This window comes from Amaranthus tricolor, chromosome 4 (assembly GCF_026212465.1).
Source record: "Amaranthus tricolor cultivar Red isolate AtriRed21 chromosome 4, ASM2621246v1, whole genome shotgun sequence".
Taxonomy (NCBI): domain Eukaryota; kingdom Viridiplantae; phylum Streptophyta; class Magnoliopsida; order Caryophyllales; family Amaranthaceae; genus Amaranthus; species Amaranthus tricolor.
This window is the reverse complement of record NC_080050.1, coordinates 27,518,070-27,541,464: the sequence shown is the minus strand read 5'-3', so window position 1 is coordinate 27,541,464 and position 23,395 is coordinate 27,518,070. Positions and strand designations below refer to the sequence as shown.

The 23,395-nt window shown below is 35.0% G+C and overlaps 2 protein-coding genes across 3 annotated transcripts; both read left to right on the top strand.

The window, feature by feature from the left end:
- Positions 1–1,806: 1,806 nt before the first annotated feature.
- LOC130811272 (uncharacterized) lies at positions 1,807–9,847 on the top strand. The gene is made up of 5 exons (XM_057677500.1): positions 1,807–2,135; positions 2,226–2,498; positions 3,036–3,196; positions 8,769–8,979; positions 9,070–9,847. Exons 1-5 carry the CDS (start codon positions 1,944–1,946, stop codon positions 9,181–9,183), a joined length of 951 nt encoding a protein of 316 aa, XP_057533483.1. The 5' UTR covers positions 1,807–1,943; the 3' UTR covers positions 9,184–9,847.
- A 281-nt stretch (positions 9,848–10,128) lies between these two features.
- On the top strand, positions 10,129–20,633 carry LOC130811273 (28 kDa ribonucleoprotein, chloroplastic). Of its 2 annotated transcripts, none has more exons than XM_057677501.1 (5): positions 10,129–10,524; positions 10,614–10,712; positions 12,607–12,894; positions 18,535–18,723; positions 20,256–20,633. In XM_057677501.1, the coding sequence occupies exons 1-4, from the start codon at positions 10,219–10,221 to the stop codon at positions 18,670–18,672; spliced, it is 831 nt and encodes a 276-aa protein (XP_057533484.1). In that variant the 5' UTR covers positions 10,129–10,218; the 3' UTR covers positions 18,673–18,723; positions 20,256–20,633. The 2 variants fall into 2 exon arrangements, with proteins under 2 accessions (XP_057533484.1, XP_057533485.1); XM_057677502.1 differs by having other exon boundaries at positions 10,144–10,524; positions 20,176–20,633.
- Positions 20,634–23,395: the final 2,762 nt, after the last annotated feature.

The following is a 23,395-nucleotide window of genomic DNA, read 5'->3' as shown; positions in this document are numbered from 1 at the left end:
CGCGAATGAAGTAAATATTTATCTCAATGTGCTTGGTTTTTTGATGTTGAACATGATTGTTAGACAAATACATAATAGCACTTATATTATCAAAATACACTTAATAGGACTAAGAAATTCAAATAAAAAATTGCAAAAATCAACAAGATTCAGAGACTGCATTGGCAAAACTACGATATTCGGCTTTGGCATTGGAACGAGACAAGGCAGCTTGTCATTTTGAGAACCAAGACAACAAACTGTCACCTATAAAAACACAATACGCAAAAGTAGAACGTCGAGTATCGGGGCACCCAGCCCAACTAACATTAGTGTATGAACCAAGAGTGGTGGTGGATAAGGGATAAAATAGTGAACCACAATGAAATGTTCCACGAATATATCTTAGAATTCGATGAAGGGTGTGCATAGGAGAAGACATTGGGTTATACATAAAAAGATATACTTGTTGAACAACATATGAGATATATGGTTAAAGTTAAGTATTGCAATGCACCACCAACACTACGATAGAAGGTATTAGGATATTCTAATGAAGAAGAGGATGTACAAAGTTTGGTTTAGTATCAAGAAGAGTAGGGCATGATTTACAATAACACATCCTTAGCTTGCACGACTAAGAAATTTGTTGGCATATTTTTTATGAAGAGAAACAACCCTATAGATTAATATAGATCATACTAACGTTATATATATATATATATATATATATATATATATATATATATATATATATATATATATATATATATATATATATATATATATATATATATATATTAGGTTTTGCATCTGGTATGACCAATTGAAGTAAAAGTGGTAAAAATTAATTATTAAATGGCAATGAGATAATTAATGGTAGAAAACAATAGACTTTATGGGTGAAATTTTGTTGTATTGAAGATTGTTTAGAGTACTCTGTCTCTTTTTCGATTTTTGCTTTACTTAGGATCTTATTTTTCGATTTTTGCTTTACTTAGGATCCTATTGAATATAGTAAAAAATTATTCTTACATCACGGTTTAAACCCAACCTATGTGAAATATTACTCTAAATTACGGTTTGATCAATTTAAAAATTTCAAAATCAAACATTATTGCAAATCAAAAATTAAAACTTAATCATAATTTTGGGATCGTAATTTAAATCAACCTACTCCCTCCATTCCAATATTATATTTTATTTTCTTATTCAAATTATTTCTTTTATTTGTTCCACTTTTCATTCTATGAAAAGATTATGGACAAATTTACTTTAATAAATCTCTGTAAACATATCAAATGTTCTAAAAATTGAAATTTGTCATAATTTAAAGCACCGCTTTTGTAATGTAAGATATTTGATTTGATTTTTATATAGTCCTTCATGGCTTCATATCCTAAGCTTACCCTGCAATTATCCAAAAAATATCATATGTGCACTTTTATCAATATGAGAACCCTACATGATTTCATTTTCTTTAATATTTTATACTTTTATCTGTATTTTATCTGTACTCTTTATGTTATTATTTATATTAGATAGAACAACTTCACTTGCATAAGAAAAGATGTCCAAATGAAACTAGAACTACGATTAGATCAAATGTTTAATGTAGACTCGACGATCTGATATCTATTCAAACTTATAATCGAACTGAACTAACCTTCTATTAAAAATGAATTTACTATAAAAATCATCATAAATACAAAATTTAATTTTAAATCAATTCCAAACAACTCAGTGAAATCGAATTCGATTACTACCGAGGCACCCACGTATTAGTTTATGCGTTACATTCCCTCCTCCTTTTTCAAAATAAGATAACTAACGGCAACGTCTTTTTTTTCAAATTTCACTCCCCAAAACCCTCCTCTTCTTCCATATTCATCTCTCTTCCCTTCAATTTCCCTCACCAAATCGCCGACCACAAATTTCACTTCTATTTTAGGGCTTTTTCAAGAATGGAACTTCCTCAGGAATCTGATGAATTTGTCAAACATTCCATCGATAACTTGTTAGGGCTTCCTGTACCAGAGGATTCCCTTCAATTAAAGATTCGATCACTTGAATCATCAAGTCATATTCTTCGGAATCAGTACTTATCCGTTCTTTCCAAATTGAAGCAGAAAGAACAAGCTGTTGAACTCGCTAGGGTTTGTGATTTTCAACCCTAATTTTGTTCAATTCTAGGGTTTACCGACTTTTCTTGATTCTGACTTATGTTTGATTTTGGGTTTTCTTAGGCAGAGGCGTGTTTGAATGCGCAAGCAATGAAGAAATTTGTGGAAGAAAATACTAAATTGGCGGCGGAATGTGAGAATTTGTTGAGTGAACGTTCGAAATTGGAGAAAGAATGTTCGCTGTATGATCGGGATCGGGATGCTTTAATGGACTTTGGAAATGAAGCGGATGCAAGAGCCAAAGAGGCTGAGACTAAAGTTTGTAAGTTGGTTGAGGAGTTGAAGGAACGTACTGCTGAAGTTCAGTACTATAAGCATCAAATTGAAATGCTTTCGGTGAGTGAAGCAATTTTCTTCTGTGTTATTAATTTGATTTTGTATGTTCATTTTTCTGTACGAAATTTGGTTTTTAGATCATAGTTTTAAAAAGGATTATGGTTCTCCGTATGTTAAAGTTTTGAATTTAATTCATGTTTTTCGGCATTTGATTGTGCAAGAATGACGGTCGTTACTACATGGACTTGTGATTGTGACTATATAGCTTCTAGTGTCGGTACTTGTTAGAAAATTGAAGGGTTTTGGGGGAAGGGGGGAAAATATTATACAGTGTCTTTGGAGAGGGAAAATAGAAAATATTATGGAATGTGTATCCTCAATTTACTGATTGAGTGAGACGTTGCACCTGTATCCATTTACCACTTTGGGTATGGAGACGAAACTTATACACTATTGGTGAATGTGGGCAAGTCAGTTGGATGTAAATTCCTTTGACCCGCTGCTTTACTTCATGATACTTTGCAAAAAAATTAGGGGAGTAATTCTAAGTTCATTTGTGTTAAGAGTGTACTAATCAGAACATCTATATTTCTTTAGGATGGATCATCGGCGCATGACACAATAAAAGAGCAAAAGTTGGTAAGCACACTAGTTGCAAGTTTAGTGAACAATAATGAAGTGTCAAAGACGGCTTCAGCTTATCTACAAGATAACAGTGAGAACGAAGCTTGTAGTGAGTTGCTTAAAATGTTGAATAGGTGAGTTTATTCTTACAAAGTTTACATTTGCGTCCTTTTTTGAAAAAATTACTGAGTTATAATGCAAAATTCTTTTGCAGCACTTTAATACTTTCTTTTGTTGTTGGATACTGGACACAATCCAAATAGAGTTGGATATAATGCGGGTGAGAGATTTGTAATCCTTAGCTCGTTCTTCCCTGAGATTATGACTGAAAAAGTAACACAAGTTAGGGGGCGGAGGGTGTCTTCGATGCCCAAGTTAGTATTTATATAACTTGGAGAATCTAGATTTTCTGATTCCAAGTGCACTGTAGCCTTTATCTAGAAGGATCTATGCTAGATTTTTTACAAGTCGTGAAGACACAATAAATGCTTAATGAATCACAGAATACCTTGTAGGAGTTAATGCATACCTGGCATTGATAAACATACAAGTATTTATTGTAAGTAATTAGTTCAAAGGTTTGAATAACCTCCTCCCACGTTTCTCCTAACCGTTTGCAATTATTTTGTTAATGACCTTTTTTAGGTTTTTCCACTACTCAATCACTTGATATCGTATCAGATGTGTAGTTAGTTGAAAAGACTTTTCCTTGTATAACCTACCTTGGGACACAAGGTAATTGGTGGGCTTTATGAGAATATCATGTACGGTCTAGGCTAAACTCCAAATGACTCATGATACACGCTACTAATCCAATTTGGACATTTTGGGCCTAGCCCACACATAGCATGTTGGGCTAGACGCATTCCATTTGCTACTAGACCCTAAAAGTTGTGAAAACATGTTCCATGGGTTTGCTTGAGGACACATTTGTAGCTTCTGAATCTCTCATTCCGTCCAGCATTTTCAAAGAACCTACTCTTAGAAGGTTGTAACTAGAACACCTCTCTTCTAGGAGAATGCTTTTGGGGCGTTTTTTCTTTGGAAACATATCGCTGGGGAGACACTTTCTGGGAAGATAATATTAGGAGACCTCTTGCTTAAGTGTATGCCCATATTCTTGCTTATTTTTGCACTTACACTTATCGTTTTGTACAAGTTTTCTTTCTGGGCGTGTAACGTGATCCACTAAATTCATTAGCATCGATCACACCATTGGCTGTTTTTTGAATATTTAAAAGAGCATGCCCACAAACGATAATGATAAAAGGACTTTTCTTCATTTGCCTACTGTCATTTCTTTGAACTTGCATTTGTATTTTCTCTCTTTCTTGAACTTCTTTATCAAAGGACTTTCTTTCAAGAATTACTCTTTTTTTTAGACCTTTTCTTTCAAGAACTTCAAGAAACCGTTATTTTACAATAATGATAAAAGTTAAACTGTGGTTGTTTACAGATGAGGCGTTGGCCCATGACTTTTGATTTCAACTGCAAAGATTATATTTATGATTTTCCAACTGGTGCCCTAAGCAACCAAGAAAATAATGTCCTTTATATGAACTTTTGTTTACATGGGATTCCCGCTGACTTTGAGTTTCTTTATGTCCATTTGTTAAACATGTTGAAAAATAAACCAAGTTGCACCTTGGTATCCAATCATTCAAGGTTCATCGTTTTGCCAGATCTTAACGATCTAGGTTAATCTAGATCTAGAACAACTTGCACTTTTTCTAAGCTCTTCATGGCTTGATAAAATTTGCCTCCAACAGCTTTTTGATTTCCTCTTTCTATTAGTTTATCCTTCTCAAGGCTGAATTTTATCTTCTTCTGGACACTCAACTTGTGGGTTTTCCTTCTTTGGCATATCTGTTGCTGAGAATGCAAAGAGATCAACATTATACCTTAGCAATTGGACCAAGCTCACATAGACATCTGCATTTAGCTCTTTCTTGATCATCACATTATTCTCTATCCCTACTACTAGGGGCACTTCCTCTACATTCTCAATTCTACTTACATCTGAGGTGACGATTTTGTTACGTCTTTGTCCTAAGGGGTCTGGGATCTACTTCAACTGGGGTAGTGTTTTCTCTACTTCTGGTGAGGACTTGGTTCTTTTCTTGAGGGTTGTTTTCTAATTTTTGACCTATCTTCAGATATGAAATTGCATGCCCTTTTAACGCGTTCATCCTAGCCAACGAATAAGAGTGTTTGTTGGTGAGTGGACTGGATTCCAGTTAATTTGCTACCCAAAATGCTATTGTAGCTTATTGGGGAGTATGATGTAAAATTCTTGAGGGGTGGTTATTGTAACCCCTTCCTCATCTGTTATGGTGACTGGGAAGACAATGTTTACTTCTCTCAAGACAAAGTCTCTGAAAAATCTATTGTAGTTTTCATTACCCTGTCTTAGACTTCCATCTGGTCAAGGACATGTAAATCACATTGACCTCTGGCCCACTTTGTTCATTAATCTCCACAACCATGACTAGAGGATTAGTGTGGATATAATACTCCTCTGCAATTATGCCTTGTGAACATTACGTCTGGCATATGAGGAGGTTCCCTCTGCTTTCTGAGTTCCATTAGAGTAGTTGTTGGAGCCACCATGCTCTGAGATGGAACGTGGTATCCAGGATGGCCCGTCTTTTTGAAAGATCACATAAACTGGCTTTTTTTGTTTCAGGTTCTTCCTCCTCTTTGATGTTTTACACGCCTACGTCTCTCTTTCATGCTTTTTTCAAGGGACTCACACCACTTCTTATATTGTTTGAAGAAACCTTCTAATGAGATATCCAATATTATTCTTTCAAGACTTACAGTGTGCTGTCTTGTGCCTTGGATGATTGTGATTTATCATAATAAGCTCTTGAATCCCTTCCAAGGCGTTTTTAATTATCATCATTTTTATGTATCGCATAAATTTTCGCCTTGCTTTCATTTAGTGGGGTATACTCTTTGAAATTCTAAATTCTGAGAATATCTCGATCCTGGCCTGCAGCACCTTCTTTTTGGAGTCAATCTGCCCTTTTTGCTCTGATTTTATCTGTTGATTTGCTTTGAAATCTTCTACATCTACGTGGGACTGTGCATACTCCCTTACGACATGTATGATCTTAAGGAACGACCAATGGTGTTATGCTTAATGGTTCTGCTCTAGCCTTGCTTTCATCCGGTCCTTGTCTGAAGGCACGGGTTAGGATGTTTTCTTCCGAACTCAAAATTAGGTGGTTTTCCTTGTCAAATCTTGACATATAATCACGTAGAGATTCATCTTTGCGTTGCTTTCACCATCTTTAAGGATTGCTTTGTTCTGGCAGCATTGGCTATGAAGTACTTTTTAATTTTTCTCCTAGCTCATCAAAGCTTGTTATTATAATCCAGCTAGGAGACTTTACCTCTACGTCTGGGCGATGCCTATGAGAGTCAAGATGAAGTTTTTGCACTAGCAGGCTTCTGTGGCCTTCCATCAAAATTTCCTTGTTGATGGTTGCAAGATGTACCCTGGGGAAAGTTTCTCCTTTGTAACTCATGTGATGGGAACTTCACTATCTCCAGGCGTAATGGTGTTTTGGTACCCTGATGTATCTTTTTGTAACTCCTTGTTGGTTAAGGATCATAGGGTTGTTAGGATCCCAAATCGGTTTCCTCGAAGTTGGAGATAGGAGTTGAAAACTTTCTCTTTAAGAGTGTTTTGAGTCACATGATCATGAGTGACTGGGTCGGTCAGAGCGTGTTGCTCTTTGCTCTCGAAAAACTCTTGTTCTTGATATTTTTGAGATTTGTCATACTTGATTGTTTTAGCTATGAAAGAATAACATACCTTTTTCTAGCGTCAAATTGTTCCTATCTAATTGGTTCCAAATATAGTTGGATGTAATGCTGGTGAGAGATTTGTTTATTAATCTTTAATTTGTTCTTCGCCAAATATCACCTGAGATTATGACTGCACAAGTAACACATGTCAGGGGTCCTATTGGGTGTCTTCGAGGATCGTCTCTGATGCTCAAGTCAGTATTTGTATGAGTTGGAGTACCTAGATAGTCTAATTTCAAGTGCACTGTAGCTTTTAGCTTGGATGATCTATACTAGGATTTCTTTAATGTCGTGAGCATTGTTTCTGGGATTGCTCAATCCGTTGGCAAACCACGATCTGAATCGTTCGATCCGAATTGCGAGTCACTGGTGACCTAAAACGCTCTGTTTCGCGATTGGGATCCATTTTCGGATCTACTCAAAAATTTAAAGAGAAAAGTTGTAATTCAAATTTTAAGTGGAAAATGGAAGAGAAAAATTGTAAGGGGAAAAGAAGAAGACAACAGACAAGAGAGAAGCATAAGAAGAAAGAAGAAGCAAAAGAAACAAGTTCAGATTATGTACCTGGGCATGTGTGAAGGTAAGAGAAAGAAGCATAAGGAAGAAGAAGCAAAAAAAAGAAGTTCAAACAAAGTACATGGAGGCATGTGAGAAGTTACATTGGTTCTTACTTTTTGCGGGATGTCGATTTCAACTTTTCTTTTTGTTTTCTTTTTGTCTTAATTTAAATTTATTTATCATAGGAGTATTGTTATAAGTGTCAGGTTTTTCCTTTTATTATAGTGTAACTCAAGGCTTAAGGCTACCTTTGCTTTAAGCCAAATTGTAAGACAATTTAAAAATATCTTTCACCTTTTCTTTTCTTTTGACTTGTTAAGGGATCATTTACATGACTGCACTCTAAATGCCTTTTCTTTTTCTTTTTCTTTTTCATTTTCTTTGTTTTTCACTAAGTTGTTATTTTTGTATGTATAATTCTATTAATCGACCCTTCCTCCTACTTCAATCCGGAATGTATCGTCCCGCTACCCAAGAAAACTCGACCCTAAAATATTTCGATCCGACCTATGATTTTGAAAATCGGTGCATTTCGTTCCCAACCCCATTCCTCGACCTGAGTCGTCCCTCGATCCTTGTAAAATTGGTCGTGACTCGTGATGATAATAATGTTTTGAGGGAAGATAATAATACGTAATTGTCATTCATGAACATACATGTACCTATAGTAAGAAATTAGGTCAGAGGCTTGAATAACCTTCTACCACGTTTCTCCTTAATAGCAGTTATTTTGTTGCTGACTTCAAGTTTTTCTCACTACTCAATCACATGGTTGTTTTCAGATGGTGTAGATAGTGGGTAAGATTTCCCTCGTGTAACCTATCGTGGGACACAAGGTAACCGGTGGACTTTATGAGAATATCCTATACGATTCAGGCCCAAACTCCAGACAGTTCATGATACATGTTACTAATCCAATTTGGACATTCGGTGCCTGGCCCACACTTAGCATGTTGGGCTAGACGTATACAACTGTTTACTTGCTCAGTGGCAGCTTCTTATTAAGTTACGGGGCAGCTTAGTGACCTAATTCTTTGCAGAATATTGGGCTAGAGTCTAGACGCATACAACTGTTTACTTGCTCAGTGGTAGCTTCTTATTAAGTTACTGGGCTGCTTTCTAGTGACCTTCCAAATTCTTTGCTGAATGTGAAAACTCTGTTATAGTCAGACCAAAAACCCGAAATGTTGTCCCTTTTGACAACTACAATGTAAAAGCATTTTGCGGCATTTGATCATGTTCACATGTTTAGTGGTAACCTGTTATTGAAATACCGAGCTGCTTATTACTTCCCTTCTCAATTCTTTGCTGAATGTGTATTCTGTATTACAGTTTGAGACCAGAAACCCAAAATATTATCTCCTTGGCAAATCATGTGCGGACACTACAAAAGGACAAGGAACATCTAATAATGAATTTACACCGAGCTGAAGAAGAGGTTACAGTGCTAGCTAAAGCAAACAATATATTGGAAGCAGAGAACAAGAGGTTGCTAAGGCTGAGTAATCCAGAAACGAAACATGATGGTAGCTCTAGAACAAAGGTGAGATTAAACTACTTGATTATCCGTATTGCTTCTTATAAACAAAGCTATGCTCTATTGGAACAATTTTCATCCATGAATGTATTGCAGAAGTATAAACGAACCAGCCCTGTGGTGAGTAGTCCACCAGTTCAACAGAGGATATTTTGTAGTGAAGCCGTTAGCCTTCCGTGTCTATCTATCTCTCCCCTCGAAGAGAAATGACTCCATATCCATTAAGCGAGAAACATCTATAGCAGCAACAGCAACAGCAACAAATGCGACAACATTGTAGATTGTGACTTATCGTAGTGACTTGAAAGTGTGCATTCATAGATCCATGAGGCCACCACAGGATCGTTGTATTTCCTAATTGAATTGTTTGAAAGTTTATATACATGTTGGTAGAACTTGTTAGTAATCAGAGAAAGCTGCTTTTCTTTATGTCGATTCGTGTGATGTATGTTTCCTGTTATGGAAAGTCGTTGAACAAATACTTTTATTTTATAGGAGATGCAATGCAGGCGTAGGAACTAAGTGATGGCTACATTTTCTTGTTTTGTACCTGTATATCTCACTGATCAATTTCTTTGAAGAGAAGGGGGAAAGGGCAAGCAATGTTCACCCCAATTACATATTTAACTTTGTTTTGAATAATTTTATTTTCTTCTATTAAGATGAACTACATTGGGGTACGTCATCAACGTCATCAGGGCATTTGCTTATTGGTAATAATTTTTTTTATGGCGATAAGAATGAATTGAGTTAAAGTTTATAAAAGTTATCGTCCTCATGGTAAATGAGTTCTCATTGTCAAATATGTAATTTTGTTATAATTTTATATACTGTATCATATTATTATATCTCATAAATTCCGCTTGGTGAAATTGTTTAGGGAAGACGACAAACAAACTATATTCATAGCCACTCCTAAGAGAGGTAGCTTGAATTTGATTTGTTTATAATTTTCCATTATTACATAATATCACACTTTCAAATGGTTTTGTATCAGAATGAAAATTTATTATTATATGAGAAAAAGAAATAATTAGCGTAGCTACGTAGAATAAGTTCTATTTTCTCCAATTGAGACAAACTTGGTCCCTATTTAATTTACTTTTAACCTTCGCAAATATCCAATAATATAAAACGATAAAAGAATGATATTTTCTTGAAAAATATCTTAGAATTCCTTATCTATAGGGAGCAGCAAGACAGTAAACACCATTTGAGGCTTGAGCTTCCGATTTCAGAGCAAAAATGGCAGCCTTTTCACCAATCTCCTTGTCTTTAGTCGAACCCAACTCATTCTCTCTTCTTCCTTCTCTTTCTATCTCCTCACAAAAACCCTTTTCCCTTTCCTTTCAACGTTACAATCGCTTCAACAGCATTTACCCTCTTAATTGTTCTTCAAGTATTACAATTGAAAACCAAAAATCTGAAACAACCCAAGAAGAACAAGAGTTCTCTCGAACAAGATTAATTGCCCAAAATGTACCTTGGTCCTCTACTGCTGATGACATTCGTGCTTTATTTCAAAACCATGGAACTGTTCTTGATGTTGAGGTTTTTACTTCTACCCTTTTTTCGTTCTTTTTTCGCGCTTTTTAAATTTTTTTTCAAAATTTTCATAACTTTTGATTGTTTTATGGTAGTTGTCGATGCATAATATGACAAGGAACAGGGGATTGGCATTTGTTGAGATGGATTCTGCTGAAGAAGCTGCTGCAGCTCTTGCTAAACTTGAAGCTTTTGTAAGTTCCTATTTTCTCTCTTTTCATCCTTTTAATAATTCAATTTGTTATTACTTTATTCCTGTGGAAATGATGGCTATGTATACTATGCCAATTTTACTTATTTTTCAAATTACTGATTGAAAATTTCAGCTTTGGATGTCTATGATGGATTTTTGGAATATTTTACTCAACTTAGACTTAGTGTAATGCGTATTTGCTTTGATGAAGCAGCCTGGCTGTTCCAGACACAAATGAATTAGCACAAATATGACTTGTACTGAGGGACTGTAATTGCTATCTAGCTTTTCTTCCATGACCACTGCAAAATGAATGCACGTAAGATAGTGCTGAGGGTTTTCTTTGGGGACCAACTCGATGCCTAAGTTAGAAATGAGTAACTAGGTTTCCTAATTCAAAGTGTGTGAATAATGGCCTTTAGCTTGGATGAACTTGGATTTCTTTAACTTGAGGTCTTTTGTGAGTAAATGTTCCAATGAATGCCATTAGTGTAAACAATGGTTATCCAATGATAATGAATGAATACCAGACATTTAACTACATCTTGAATGAAGGGCAGGTGTTATGTTTATTGTAGGATGTTGTTGGTGAAGTAAGTAAACCCTAAGTTGGTTGAAAACTCTTCATACCCCATGTCATGGCTGTTAGAAAGCTCATCTCCTTTTCTGCCTTTTCGCTTGTCACTCTTTGTTTAGTAGCACAAATTAACCATGGGTCAACCTTTTTTCTGAGTTGTCCTTCTATGGATGAGAAGTAGGGCATTAAAAACATTGTTCGCCCTATTGCTCAAAATATACAAGCACACTACTTTTGTTGGTAAAGTAGTTAGTACTTTGCACTTAAGAAGTGTGTATGACACTGTAGCTTCATGTCACCCATGTGGGTATATTTTCATTCTTCGTTTCTTTTAGTGTTTTTATTAATCTTTGTTGTTTCTAGGACTGGTTACCAGCCAATACAGATGCGTACACTGGCTAATGTATGTGTTTACGTTTTATGGTACAAATATATGGTATTTTACCCCTATACCCAAGGCAGGATATGGCGGTGGACGTCTTAGGAGAAAATATCTGCACATTGTCACAACACCTCATAACTAAAATTACATATCATAGACTTGTATAGTTTATGTGAAAAAATTGATATTGATATATTATGATTAGAGAGAGCAATAAAAAATAGTGCTTGATTCTGTGTAGGAGTCGTAAGTAAAGGGTATGCAATACTACCAATGTTTCAATATTTCTAATCTATCATGGGTTCCCAAGTAATCCAATTTCAGGTTGTTGAGTAAGAAAAGTTCATGGAAGAAATTGCTGTGTTATTTCCGTTAACTTTTGTTGCCGAGATTCTTCATTTTACATCAAGTACTCGTGTTGGATCCTTGACACTTTAACATGGTAGGAAGTTAGACACTTGGTTTTAGGCCAAAATCATGGTATTTTTCCGTGAAATAGCCAAGTCGAACACTTTGACATGTATGCTTGTTTGACTTGGATATATGAGTTCGGGTAACATACTAACATAGCCCTTAAATGGTAGAGAAGACACATTTTCGTTAAAAATAGCTAAAGTTCGGGTAACATACTAACATAGCCCTTAACATAGCCAAGTCGTTAAACACTTTGACATGTATGCCTGTCATTTGTTGTAGATACGCTCTTAGCAACTGAATATAAGAACTTGTTTCATGTGCCATGATTGTGTTTGCGTAAAGACTTCAGAAAACTAATAAAATTGGCTATCTGGTTTTTATATTTATTTTCTTTGAAGTGTTTTCCTTATTCTTCTTCTTTGAAAGACCTTTCACATTTATACTAATATGGCCTGTATTTTAAATTCCTATTTTTACATTATATCTTAATAATTCAACATTATGCCTTTTGCTTTTTAGGAATATGAAGGGCGAACTCTAAGGTTGAATTATGCTAAGCTAAAGAAGAAGAAAGTTCCGCTTCCTGTGCAACCTAAGCCTGCTGTTGTGTACAACCTGTTCGTGGCAAATTTACCTTTCGCTGCGAGGTCTAAAGATCTTAGGGAATTTTTTCAATCAAATGGTAGTAATGTTGTTTCAGCTGAGGTCATTTTTAGTGAAAATCCTAGACAATCCTTGGGTTATGGATTTGTTTCTTTTAAGACTAAAAAAGAAGCTGATGAAGCCCTCACCACTTTTGATGCGAAGGTAATGCTCAGTGTCACCTTTGTGTTTCATAACGTTTGACATGGAGTTTCTTTTTTTTAAAAAAAATAAATTACCTTTATATATATTTCCCATTGTTTGAGCTACTCCCTCCGTCCCTATGAGAATACACCCAAATTATTTTGGGCGAAGTTTAGTGGGTGAAATTGACTTGGAGAATAAGACAAAAAGTAAGTAGATGATAGAGATGAGTGGTTAAGATGGAGAGAGAAAATAAGTTTGTAAAAGAGATTTAATAAAAGAAAGCGTTGGATAATTTAGAGTATAAAAGGCATAAAAGTTTAAGTATAATTATAAGTTCTAATTATACTAGGATTTAATTCCATGAAAATTATTGGCAATACTATGAAAATAGTAGGACCAAGGAGATTATAAAATATTAATTTTATAATTAAGGACAAGAGGCTAAAAACCTGTGTCAAAAAAGAAATAAGAAAATAGTGCTAAATATTGAAAAGGAATAAAGTGGGCTGAAAATTGAAGCTCAAAAGCTTCATTAGAAGCCAGCAGCTGGTAGGGTTTGAAGAAAGCTTCGTGGGCTGCTTGGGCTGGCCCAATTAGTGGCTGAATTGGTTTCAACATTAATTTCAAAATTTGAAATATTTAAGTCAAAAAATCAAAAAAATGAACCAAATAATCCAACTTTCAAACTTATTCAAAAATAAGCATGAAAATCACAAACCTGAGGTTTGGAGCTATTCGCAGTTAGTAACTGCGCACAGGCAAATAGGACAAAACAGTTTACAGTTACTAACTGCGAACAGCTGTTTTGTCCTATTTGCCTGTTCGCAGTTAGTAACTTCGAACAGCTATGTACATATTTTTTTTTTGGCTAATTTTTGAGTTATTATTTGTTGTATTTACATTAGAGACATTAAAATAAGTAATTACAAGTCAATGTATGTTTCAGGCGGGATGATTCATCGCCAAAACTCCGATCATTCGTAAGTGAAAGCTTGAAGGCTATGATAAAGTAAATAAACATATATATACAACGAAATATATACAAATTTTTTAAATATACAACTAAATAAACATATATATATATATACATAGTCGATCCAAATACACAAAAGTTAAACATTAACGTTCACGACCCTCATCTACACCTATGAATATTGACATATAAATAAGTGACTTGTATGTTATCATTAGTAAAATGCAAATCACAACTCTTGTACACCTAACCTGGGCATCCCAAAGAGGAGTACTCCTGTGCTCATGCTGCATAGTCAAGACACTAGGGTCTAGGGGTCCTGGAGCTGCTGAATCCATCTCCTCTACTGCTGTGTTGTCAGTTTAACATTATTATATGTATTATAGATTATCATGCTAGTATAATATATATAACATATTACCTGGAGTTACAGGTTCTAGTGTTTTGACCTTCGCTCCCACAATGACGACAATTAGTTCGTTTCTTTCTACCCTCATCCATTCGTTGGAAATTCTCCTAGACTTAGGCCTCCCTTTACCACGAATTTGATCAGGATCATGTCTAAGTTCAAAGCCCGTGTATTGCGGCCATGACCTCTTATCGATCATTGGCATAAAGTAATGTTCGTATGTACTTGCATAACTTTGAGATGTATAGCACGGATCCACAAATCTCTCGTATGAAAGGTGTCGTTTGATGCAAACAACAAGTACATTAGAACAAGGTAGGTGGTATATCTCAGGTTTGTTACATGTGCACTTCATTTGATTCAAGTCCACATTTTGAATCTTACCCCCCTTGGACGATCCTCTAGTTCCCCTCCCAGTCTTAACTTCGAATACGCCTCTTCTATAAACAAAGGCAATTATGTCATGGAAATTTGCCTTCTCGGTGTTTCTTTTGATAATCCCGGTGGCATGCGCTGTGTACATGTGTCCTCCAAGTAACTATGCACTAGCACGTTTACGTCTTTGAACAAAGTAGTCGTTTACCCAATAGAAGGTGAATTCAACAAGTGTGTTGTCAAAGGTAAGAAACGTACACCCTTCATCACATAGTTGAAAACTTCAGCTAAGTTCGTGTTAGTAACGCCATACCTATGACCTCCATCATGACACAACAACCACTTAGACATATTACCCACATCATCAATTCAGAAAATTGCCTCTCATTTTGCAGTCGCAAATGCCTTTAAGCCATTCATTACCTTAGCTTGTTGTCTTTGCTCAGCTGTTTTACCAAACAACTTTTTCAGCTGAACATTACCCATAGCACGATTGAAGTTACTAAGCAAATGACGTAAGCAAAACCTATGATAGGCATTAGGTGGTTGCCACTCCGGTTCTTCCATGGTGGCTAAAATACCCGTGTGTCTATCAAAAATAACGCTTAAACCCATCATCTGTGTGACATGCTTACGAATACAAGCCATGAACCACGACCATGCACTTATATTCTGCTTCTCTACCAAGGCAAAGGCTAATGGAAAGATTCCCTTATCACCATCTTGGGCAATGGCAGTCAATAAGGTATGACGATATTTATCATACAAGTGTGTGTCGTCAATGGCGATAAGAGGTTTACAATGATTGAAGCCTTCAATGCAAAGTTTAAAGGCCCAAAAGACACGTTGGAAGGTCCTAATATTAGGTCTCACATATACACCCCTATCATTGTCCTCCTTAAAATACCACTCAAGTACTAACCCCGGGTGGGAATGTTGCAAAGCTTCTAAAAAGCGTGGAAGGAGTGAGTAAGAACCTTCCCAGGTCCCGTATATGGACAACAAGGCTTGTTGCTTTGCACACCACACTCGCTTATAATTCACATCTACACCAAAACAATCTTTAACCATCTACCGTACTACAAATATCTTAATGGATGGGTCTTTAGCAACACAATTTCTAATGACATTGTTAAAGACAGAAGATGTCAGGTGAATGTATCCAGCCGAAACACAAGAACTATGCTTACCCTTATACGTAACAATACGCCATGAAGATAAATAAGAATCAAACGTAGCCCTAAGTCTTCACGAACGACCCCGCTTACAGTTCAAGGTAACGAAAGTTTGGTTCGAGGTCGTCGTTCTGTACTCCACATTTCTGCGAATATGATACACTCTGATAGCTTCCAACAACGCTTCCTTACTATCAAACATCATACCCTTCTCCAACTCTCCGTCTTCGGTGTAAGTGGTATCACAAGCCCAAGTCCTCTATGAATTGTCCTCCTCATGCTCGTCTAAAGGTGGACATAGGGCATAAGGTGTAGGAGAAATGATTGTAGGAATGTTGCCTAGGGTCATGTCATTTGCTAGCGCATCCTCATTGACATCCACATCGTCCTCAGATGGATCGTCAATGAGCGCATTACTCTCATTTCCATCATTTCAAAGTCCCATCTTAGCAGTTTCTCCTAAGTTAACCATTGAATCAATTGGAACTTGATTCGTAGGGGGTTGAGAAAAAGTACAAGATGCAAAAGGAACGAAAGGATTAGGAGTTTCCGGAGATAATATAGGCATAGGGGTAGGAGCAAGATTAGAAGCAACTACATTCCCTAAGGGTACTAGTTCTATGTATAACTCCAAAGAGGGAATTTGGGTGGACTTTGAATGCTCCCACATAGCATCTATAGCCTCATCATCCTCAACAAGAAAGGCAAGCAATTCTCCACTCATGTCATATTTAAAGCTTATATTTACGGTGCTTCTAGTGGGGTCCAATCCAATCTTAGAACATATAAAACGTTTAAAGTGATTCAAATCATGTTTGAATTGCATGCAAACAACTTACGTCTTTTCCCAACATAATGAACTTTGCCACTACTTTCTCGAATACAACCATTCCAAAAACATACTACAGTCACGCGAAATGATGCCATTTTCTACATTAATACAGAGAAAATCAACATCATCATCAGCTTCATGCCCATACAAGTACATTATATTCATTTGATTATAATCTTTTTCGGTCTAAAAATTATTAAAGTCCATAATGTAACTAAGTTCATACATATATAATACACATAAAATCCAAATAATAAATCAATTCATAAGTTCATAAATAATATTTCTAATACCAACATCAACATCGACATTTCTAATAATATTATCAACATTGAATTCAACTAATTCAACAACATTACTTCAAAAAACAACATAAAGCTATAAAAACAATTAAAAACTACCTTGAATAGTTATGGATAATTAAGAAGAGTCTTGATTTAACAACTAGTAACCTACATTTGAAAAAATAAACAAATTTAATTATAACCCTAAAAAACTACATATACACTAAAAAAACACAAACAAGTTTACCTTTGAGCAAGTTAGAGTATCCCAGGCTAATTTTGAAGTGTCGAATTGAAAGAGGAATGCAAGAATTGATGGATTGAATCTATGGTTTTAGAGAGAGAATGTCGAGTGTGAAGATAGAGTTTTGAGAATTGGGGAAAATGGGAAAAAAAGAAGTTGATCTGCGTATTTGTGCCGCATAGCTGTTCGCAGTTACTAATTGCGAACAGGAAAATAGGACAAAATAGTTGTTCGCAGTTAGTAACTGCGAATAGCTGTTTTGTCCTATTTGCATGTTCGCAATTAGTAACTGTGAACAGTTATGCTGCACAAATACGCAGATCAACTTCTTTTTTTAACTGCGAACAGCTCCAAACCTCTGGTTTGGGATTTTCACGCTTACTTTTGGAATAATTATGAAAGTGGTATTATTTGGTTCATTTTTTTGATTTTTTGACTTAATGATTTTCCATTAATTTGCTGTTGGGCTTGAATTTTTCCAAATCAATTTGTATCAATAGCTATTTTCTAGGGCATTAACGTTAAACGGCTGAATTTCAGCTTGATCTAATTGAAATGTGGTGGGTATTTTTAAAAAATTATAACCTAAAATTAATTTTCTATTTTATTTCCTAAAAAATAGGAAAGTGAGGAAATCATGGAATTAGAGGTAGTTAATTCTGTCATGATATATATATACTCAATTTCTCTTAAGTGAGATACACAAATAATTAATAAGTGCAATTTCTTAATTATTTTAAATGATTGCAATATTATTCCTCTCAACCTCCCCAAGTTAAATTCTCTACAAGTTATTAAGTGTGAAGGAAATTGATCACTGCTTTTCATTCTATTTCTAAGATTGCTCAATATAATCTCTAATACTTCACAAAGATTAGTTATATAGTGCTTATAATTAATTGCAAACCGTTGTATCTCAAAAATGTATTCCAGGTTTTAACCCTAAGCACCAAGTAGGCGGAATAACGCCTTTAGGAAAACTATATAGTGCCTCGGTTTGGTATCAAGTTTCCGTAGACAATATTGTCTTAAAGTATCTTCGGTTTAAGGTTATTATTTATTTTAAGTTAATTAAGTTCGTTGTAATTTCAATTTTTAGAAATTTGTATTAAGTTGCAAAGACTTGTAATCTCATAGTGGTGCTTTTAATCTCTTCAAGTTTTATTCATATAAAACATATAACAATCTAAAAGCGTTACTTTAGATTCAACAGAAAATGGGGTCATTGCCAAAAAAAGAAAGAGTGCAAAATGAATGAAACAAACTAAAATAAAAGAGGTGCAAATTGAGAGGGACAGAGGGAGTATTAGTTTAGTTGAACGCTAGTTTCTCTATTGAGCATTTATTTGTTATTGTTTTCTTGTAGGAGCTGATGGGAAGAATAATTAGACTAGCACGTAGCAAACGATTTGTAAAACTTGAGTCAGAATTGAATAGCCAATCAGAAGATGGGGAAGACATGCCAGCTGATTCGGAGCAAGCAGAGGCAGTCGATAACATGTAAAAATGAAGAATTGGAGGCACTGTTTGTGTTTGCTTCAACTTATTTGTTGAGGTACGCTGACTTCTGTGTACAGAAATAATATTATATACATAGATAACTTAACGCCATTGATTGTGAGACTTGAGCCTTTTCTCATTTTTTACATTTCTAGTAGCTTTTGTTTCCATGACCCATGTTTTAAATTCGATTAATTTTGGTTTTAAAATTTTGGTAGTGGTGTAATAATTGGTTCTTTTATTCTACCAAAATAGGAGTAATCTTTTGTTTTGTGCTTCTATACTAGTGTGGCCTCTTTTTTTTTTGTTTTTTTTACCTAATTAGTGTTGGAACATTGTTTTTCAAGTGTGCAGCTGTTGTTAGATTAGATCCTCCTTATCCGTAAATAGCATCCTCCTCAATGCATCTATTTTTTCTCATTTGCAACAGTATCAGGACTGCTTAGGGTACATTATCTTAATCTGTTGAGGTAATTTGTTAAGGCAACCCTAGTTGGAAATTACAATGTTCAGTCTTTTGGTGACCAAAAACTGGATGAATGATGGGAATAATGTAGCAAACAATGAGGAATGATCATTGCTGAAGAAACAAAATTCCGATGGAGATAGGATCTTGCACGAATAACTTTTACCTTCCCCTTAGATGATTCTTCATAGATAATGGGTTTTATGGATAGTAATACAAAAGCGTCAAAGTAACCGAAAGAAATTATTGCTGTTACCTTATAGGCCATAAAATGATCATGTGTCATCCATGGTACTAAATCCCTGATGGTCTTGGATAGAGGCTACCCTTAGTATAAGTTGAGTTGTTTTTGTTTTACCAACATCTAGAGTACGACCCCAATCCAACAAATTTCATTAAAAGTATACTTTTGGGAGCTTCGGGAATATTGGTGAAGATTCTATTTACGAATCTTTGACCCGGTAGATATATAATTTATAGTGTATGCTTGTGTCTAGTGTGAAGTGTCACTAACTCACTAAAGAGTGTTTGGCAAAGGACTATTATGTGACCTTATTGTTGGCTTTGGATTTTTTGCTTTTTAGTTAGTCAAGCAATCATAAAAAATGTTTAGTAAACAACTTTTAAGCTAGCTGAAAAGATGGATTAAGTCAAAATCAAAACGTGTAGGAGTAACTTTTCTCATTGGCTTTTGGCTTTTGGCTTTTCACCTGCTTTTTTCTAATAAACAACAAACGACAATCAACAATTAATTTATACCAAATACCTCCATAACAACTAGCTTATCAACCAATGTTTATAACATGTCAAACCATCTAATAGCTTTAGCCAACAACTGATGCCACACACATGACTTTTGGCTTCCTTATCAATCATTCTCGAGTCTGATGTTATCTATTGTTCCAATGCCATTGATTGATTAACAAAAACACATCATTGGTATTTTCCCACGATTTCACGATGTGAGGGACAATGCATTGTTGTAGCCTTACTGGGATAGTTTTGCATCTATGTAATAAGATTGAAATTGTCTAATGTCAGATAGGAAATTATACAGAAGATATAAGAGTAAAAGAGGGTTTCGTTCATGATTCACTACTAACACCAGCTATCATCGACAGGCTGTGTTGTACAGGGCCGTGCAGCTGTGTCTAACTCGGCAAACGTAATGCATTGCGATCCGAGTTTCCTGCTCTACATAATGAGCATGGAAGTTCTCGACAGTATGCCCGAAGTTTTCTATGCCCTCTCTGCTCGGTTCTCTGAATTGCCTGTCATGCGTGATAGATTGCTTAGACATATAGTTATACGTACTGATACATTCTCTGCACGTCTTGCAAGCTACGATTAACCTATTATAGTTAAGATCGGTAATTGAGTGTCCTGTTCTTTACAAACGACATTACTCTGTAGCTTCCGGCACCATTTTTGTATATCTATAATGCGTTTGGTTAAGCACATCAATGTTATATAACAGCAACTGCTGCACTGTGATGATCTGTGATCTTTTTATTTACAGCAAATCAGCAATTGATACAGTGTGATCTTATCATTTTTACCATTTAGTAAAATTAAACCGATGCGTAAAGTTGTTTGACATCAACATGGGACTGATTCGCAGGTTGACTTACGTTGTGATGACCGGTAACTCTTTTTTCTTCATCTTTATGGAATTTAACTATAGTGAAAACATTAAAAACATTTTATTCAAGGAGAGAGAAATTTGAATATAGTTTGTTAGTATAGGCTGAGGAAGGAAAGGGTTAAGAAAGGAGCAATGAGAATTGAACCTAGGTTCCTCCTAAGAAAATATGAAAATGTGAAACAAACAAGAAAAATTAACAAAAAAATAAAAAAAAATGAGTTTCAGGTAAAGTTAATTAAAAAAAAATAAGCGTCTTTATGTCCGAGCTTGAGAATAGGTTAGTTCTCAATTACTAACAGCGAATAAAAAAATTGGTCAAAAAAAGTTAAAATTGGTTAGTTCGCAGTTATTAACTACGAACAAAAGGGAGACAATATCATACTGTTAGAAGAAACAAAAAAAAAATAGAAATTATGTTTGTTCGCAAACATGTTTTTAGTTTTTTTTGGCCCTTCTAATGCTATGGCATTGTATCCCTTTTATTCGTAGTTAATAACTGCAAACAATCAATTTTGACTTTTATTGACCTTTTTTTACTTGCTGTTAGTTTCTGCGAACTAACCTGATCTTAGGCTCGTACATAAAGACGCTTATTTTTGTACTTAAGTTTACCCGAAATTCTTTTTTTTATTTTTTTTTGTTAATTTTCAGAAACATTATATGCTTTAATTAAGATAAGACCCGATTATGTTTGAATATAGGTTTGAGATATGAAATATATAAAAGTTAAAATAAATGCAAATGAAATCTCGTTAATTTTGTTTTGGTGTATTTTTTTACATACACATATATATTTTTAAAAAGCGTATTAATTGATCCTATACTCTAAGTATATATTTAAAAAAACTGCACAAAGTATACAAAGTAAAAAAAAAAAAAAGAAAGAAAAAGAACCGAGGAACTAATTATAGTGAGATATAGGTGGTACTTGGTAGGTACAATTAATTGAGTGGTAAAACAGAAGTACATGCAGTTTGGTAAAGTGGGCTGGGTAGTAGTCAAATTTTGACATCACAATCCAGTTGAACCTACTTCTATTTTTGTTACTTTTAATTGAAGCAGCCAGTCATGTAATCCTGCTCACTAAGAGCATTGCAGGTGGTTATGAGTCCAAGATTCTATTAAATTTGATCTAGATTGGCCTTTATTTTTAGGATTTGGGTCAAATTTTTGAGACCGAGCAAATCCGAATTTGAATCTGGATCCAAAAAAAAGTCCGGGTCTATTAAGTTTTTAGAGCATGTAGGACTATATCCAAAGGCTTAAGACATGTACTAAAGCATAGACTAAGCAAGAACGTAACAACGAAGCAATATTGGCCTACTCGACCTCGTTCGAGCAAGGAGGTGCTCGTTAAAGCACTATTATGCTTGTTCGAGCACTTTTGTGCAACTTTGACAGTTTGGTTCAAATGCTTTTGTTTGATGGTCTGGCATTTGCTCATTCGAGCACTTTGAAATTTTCGCGTCAGAAAGTTTCTGAAAAGTGTTTTGGCTTATGCTCGTTCGAGCACATTGAAACAGAACGTTTGTTCATGATACGAAACTTTGTTTCATGGAGTAAAGTGTTGTTATGAACGAATGTTTTACATCATAATTAATTGATTATCATCGGTTATCATTTATGTATGGTTTTGGATGAATCCATATGTCATTTCAACTCTATAAATAAGAGTGAGTGCATGGAAATTATTTATATCTTTGGAATATCCATTTTTGTCATCTTTCTCTCAATCTCTTGAAACATAGAAGAGAGTAATTAACTCTTTTATTGTTTTCTGGTTTTGATCTCAAAACACATAATTATTTATTTCGATCGGTTCGTACTAATCGGTTGATATAATTAATTGTATCTCATTGTGAATTTTCGGTCTCATAACCGAAGTATCTTTGTGGGAGAAATATCGCAATAGGAAAGCTAGTAGTCGTATTCAATCTATATCAAGATTTCTGCTGACGTTTATCATTGTAAACTAATCTTTCTCTACGGTGTTGTTGTTCAATTCGCATTTCATTCAAGTAAGTTGTGTGTTGTCATACACAAAGGAAACACTACAAATATCATCTTGTATTTGTAGTTTTATTTACCGCATTATTATTTGTAATAGGGTCTGGGTTTAGTATCTTCAGACCCAGACACAACCCAAACTCTTTCTAGACCCATTTAAGATTCAGAATCGCTAGACGAGTCAAATCCGACCTATTATACAATCTAAAATTAATTTTTATTTTGTTCTAAACCTATTTCTATATTTATTAGGACTCAATTTAAACTTGTATACTATGCAAAGACTTTTTTTAAGGGAAATTATCAATGGTGCCCTTGTACTATTGAAAAATTACAATGGTACCCAACTGTATTTCAGTGGTACCCCCAATTATATGGTAATTACAACCGTGACCTTAATGATGAATTTTCCGTTAAATGTCCGTTAAATTTGAAATTTAAACTAACCATGGTTAGTTTCTTCTTCTTCCCTTTTCTCTTTCATGGCTGCTCTCCTCTCCTCTCCTCTCCTCTTTGACTTTTACGGTTTTTTCAGCATTGCGTGCAGGAGCTTCAAACTTGGCAGCCCGAACGGATCTCGGGACACATTGAAGAAATTCTCAGAAGTAA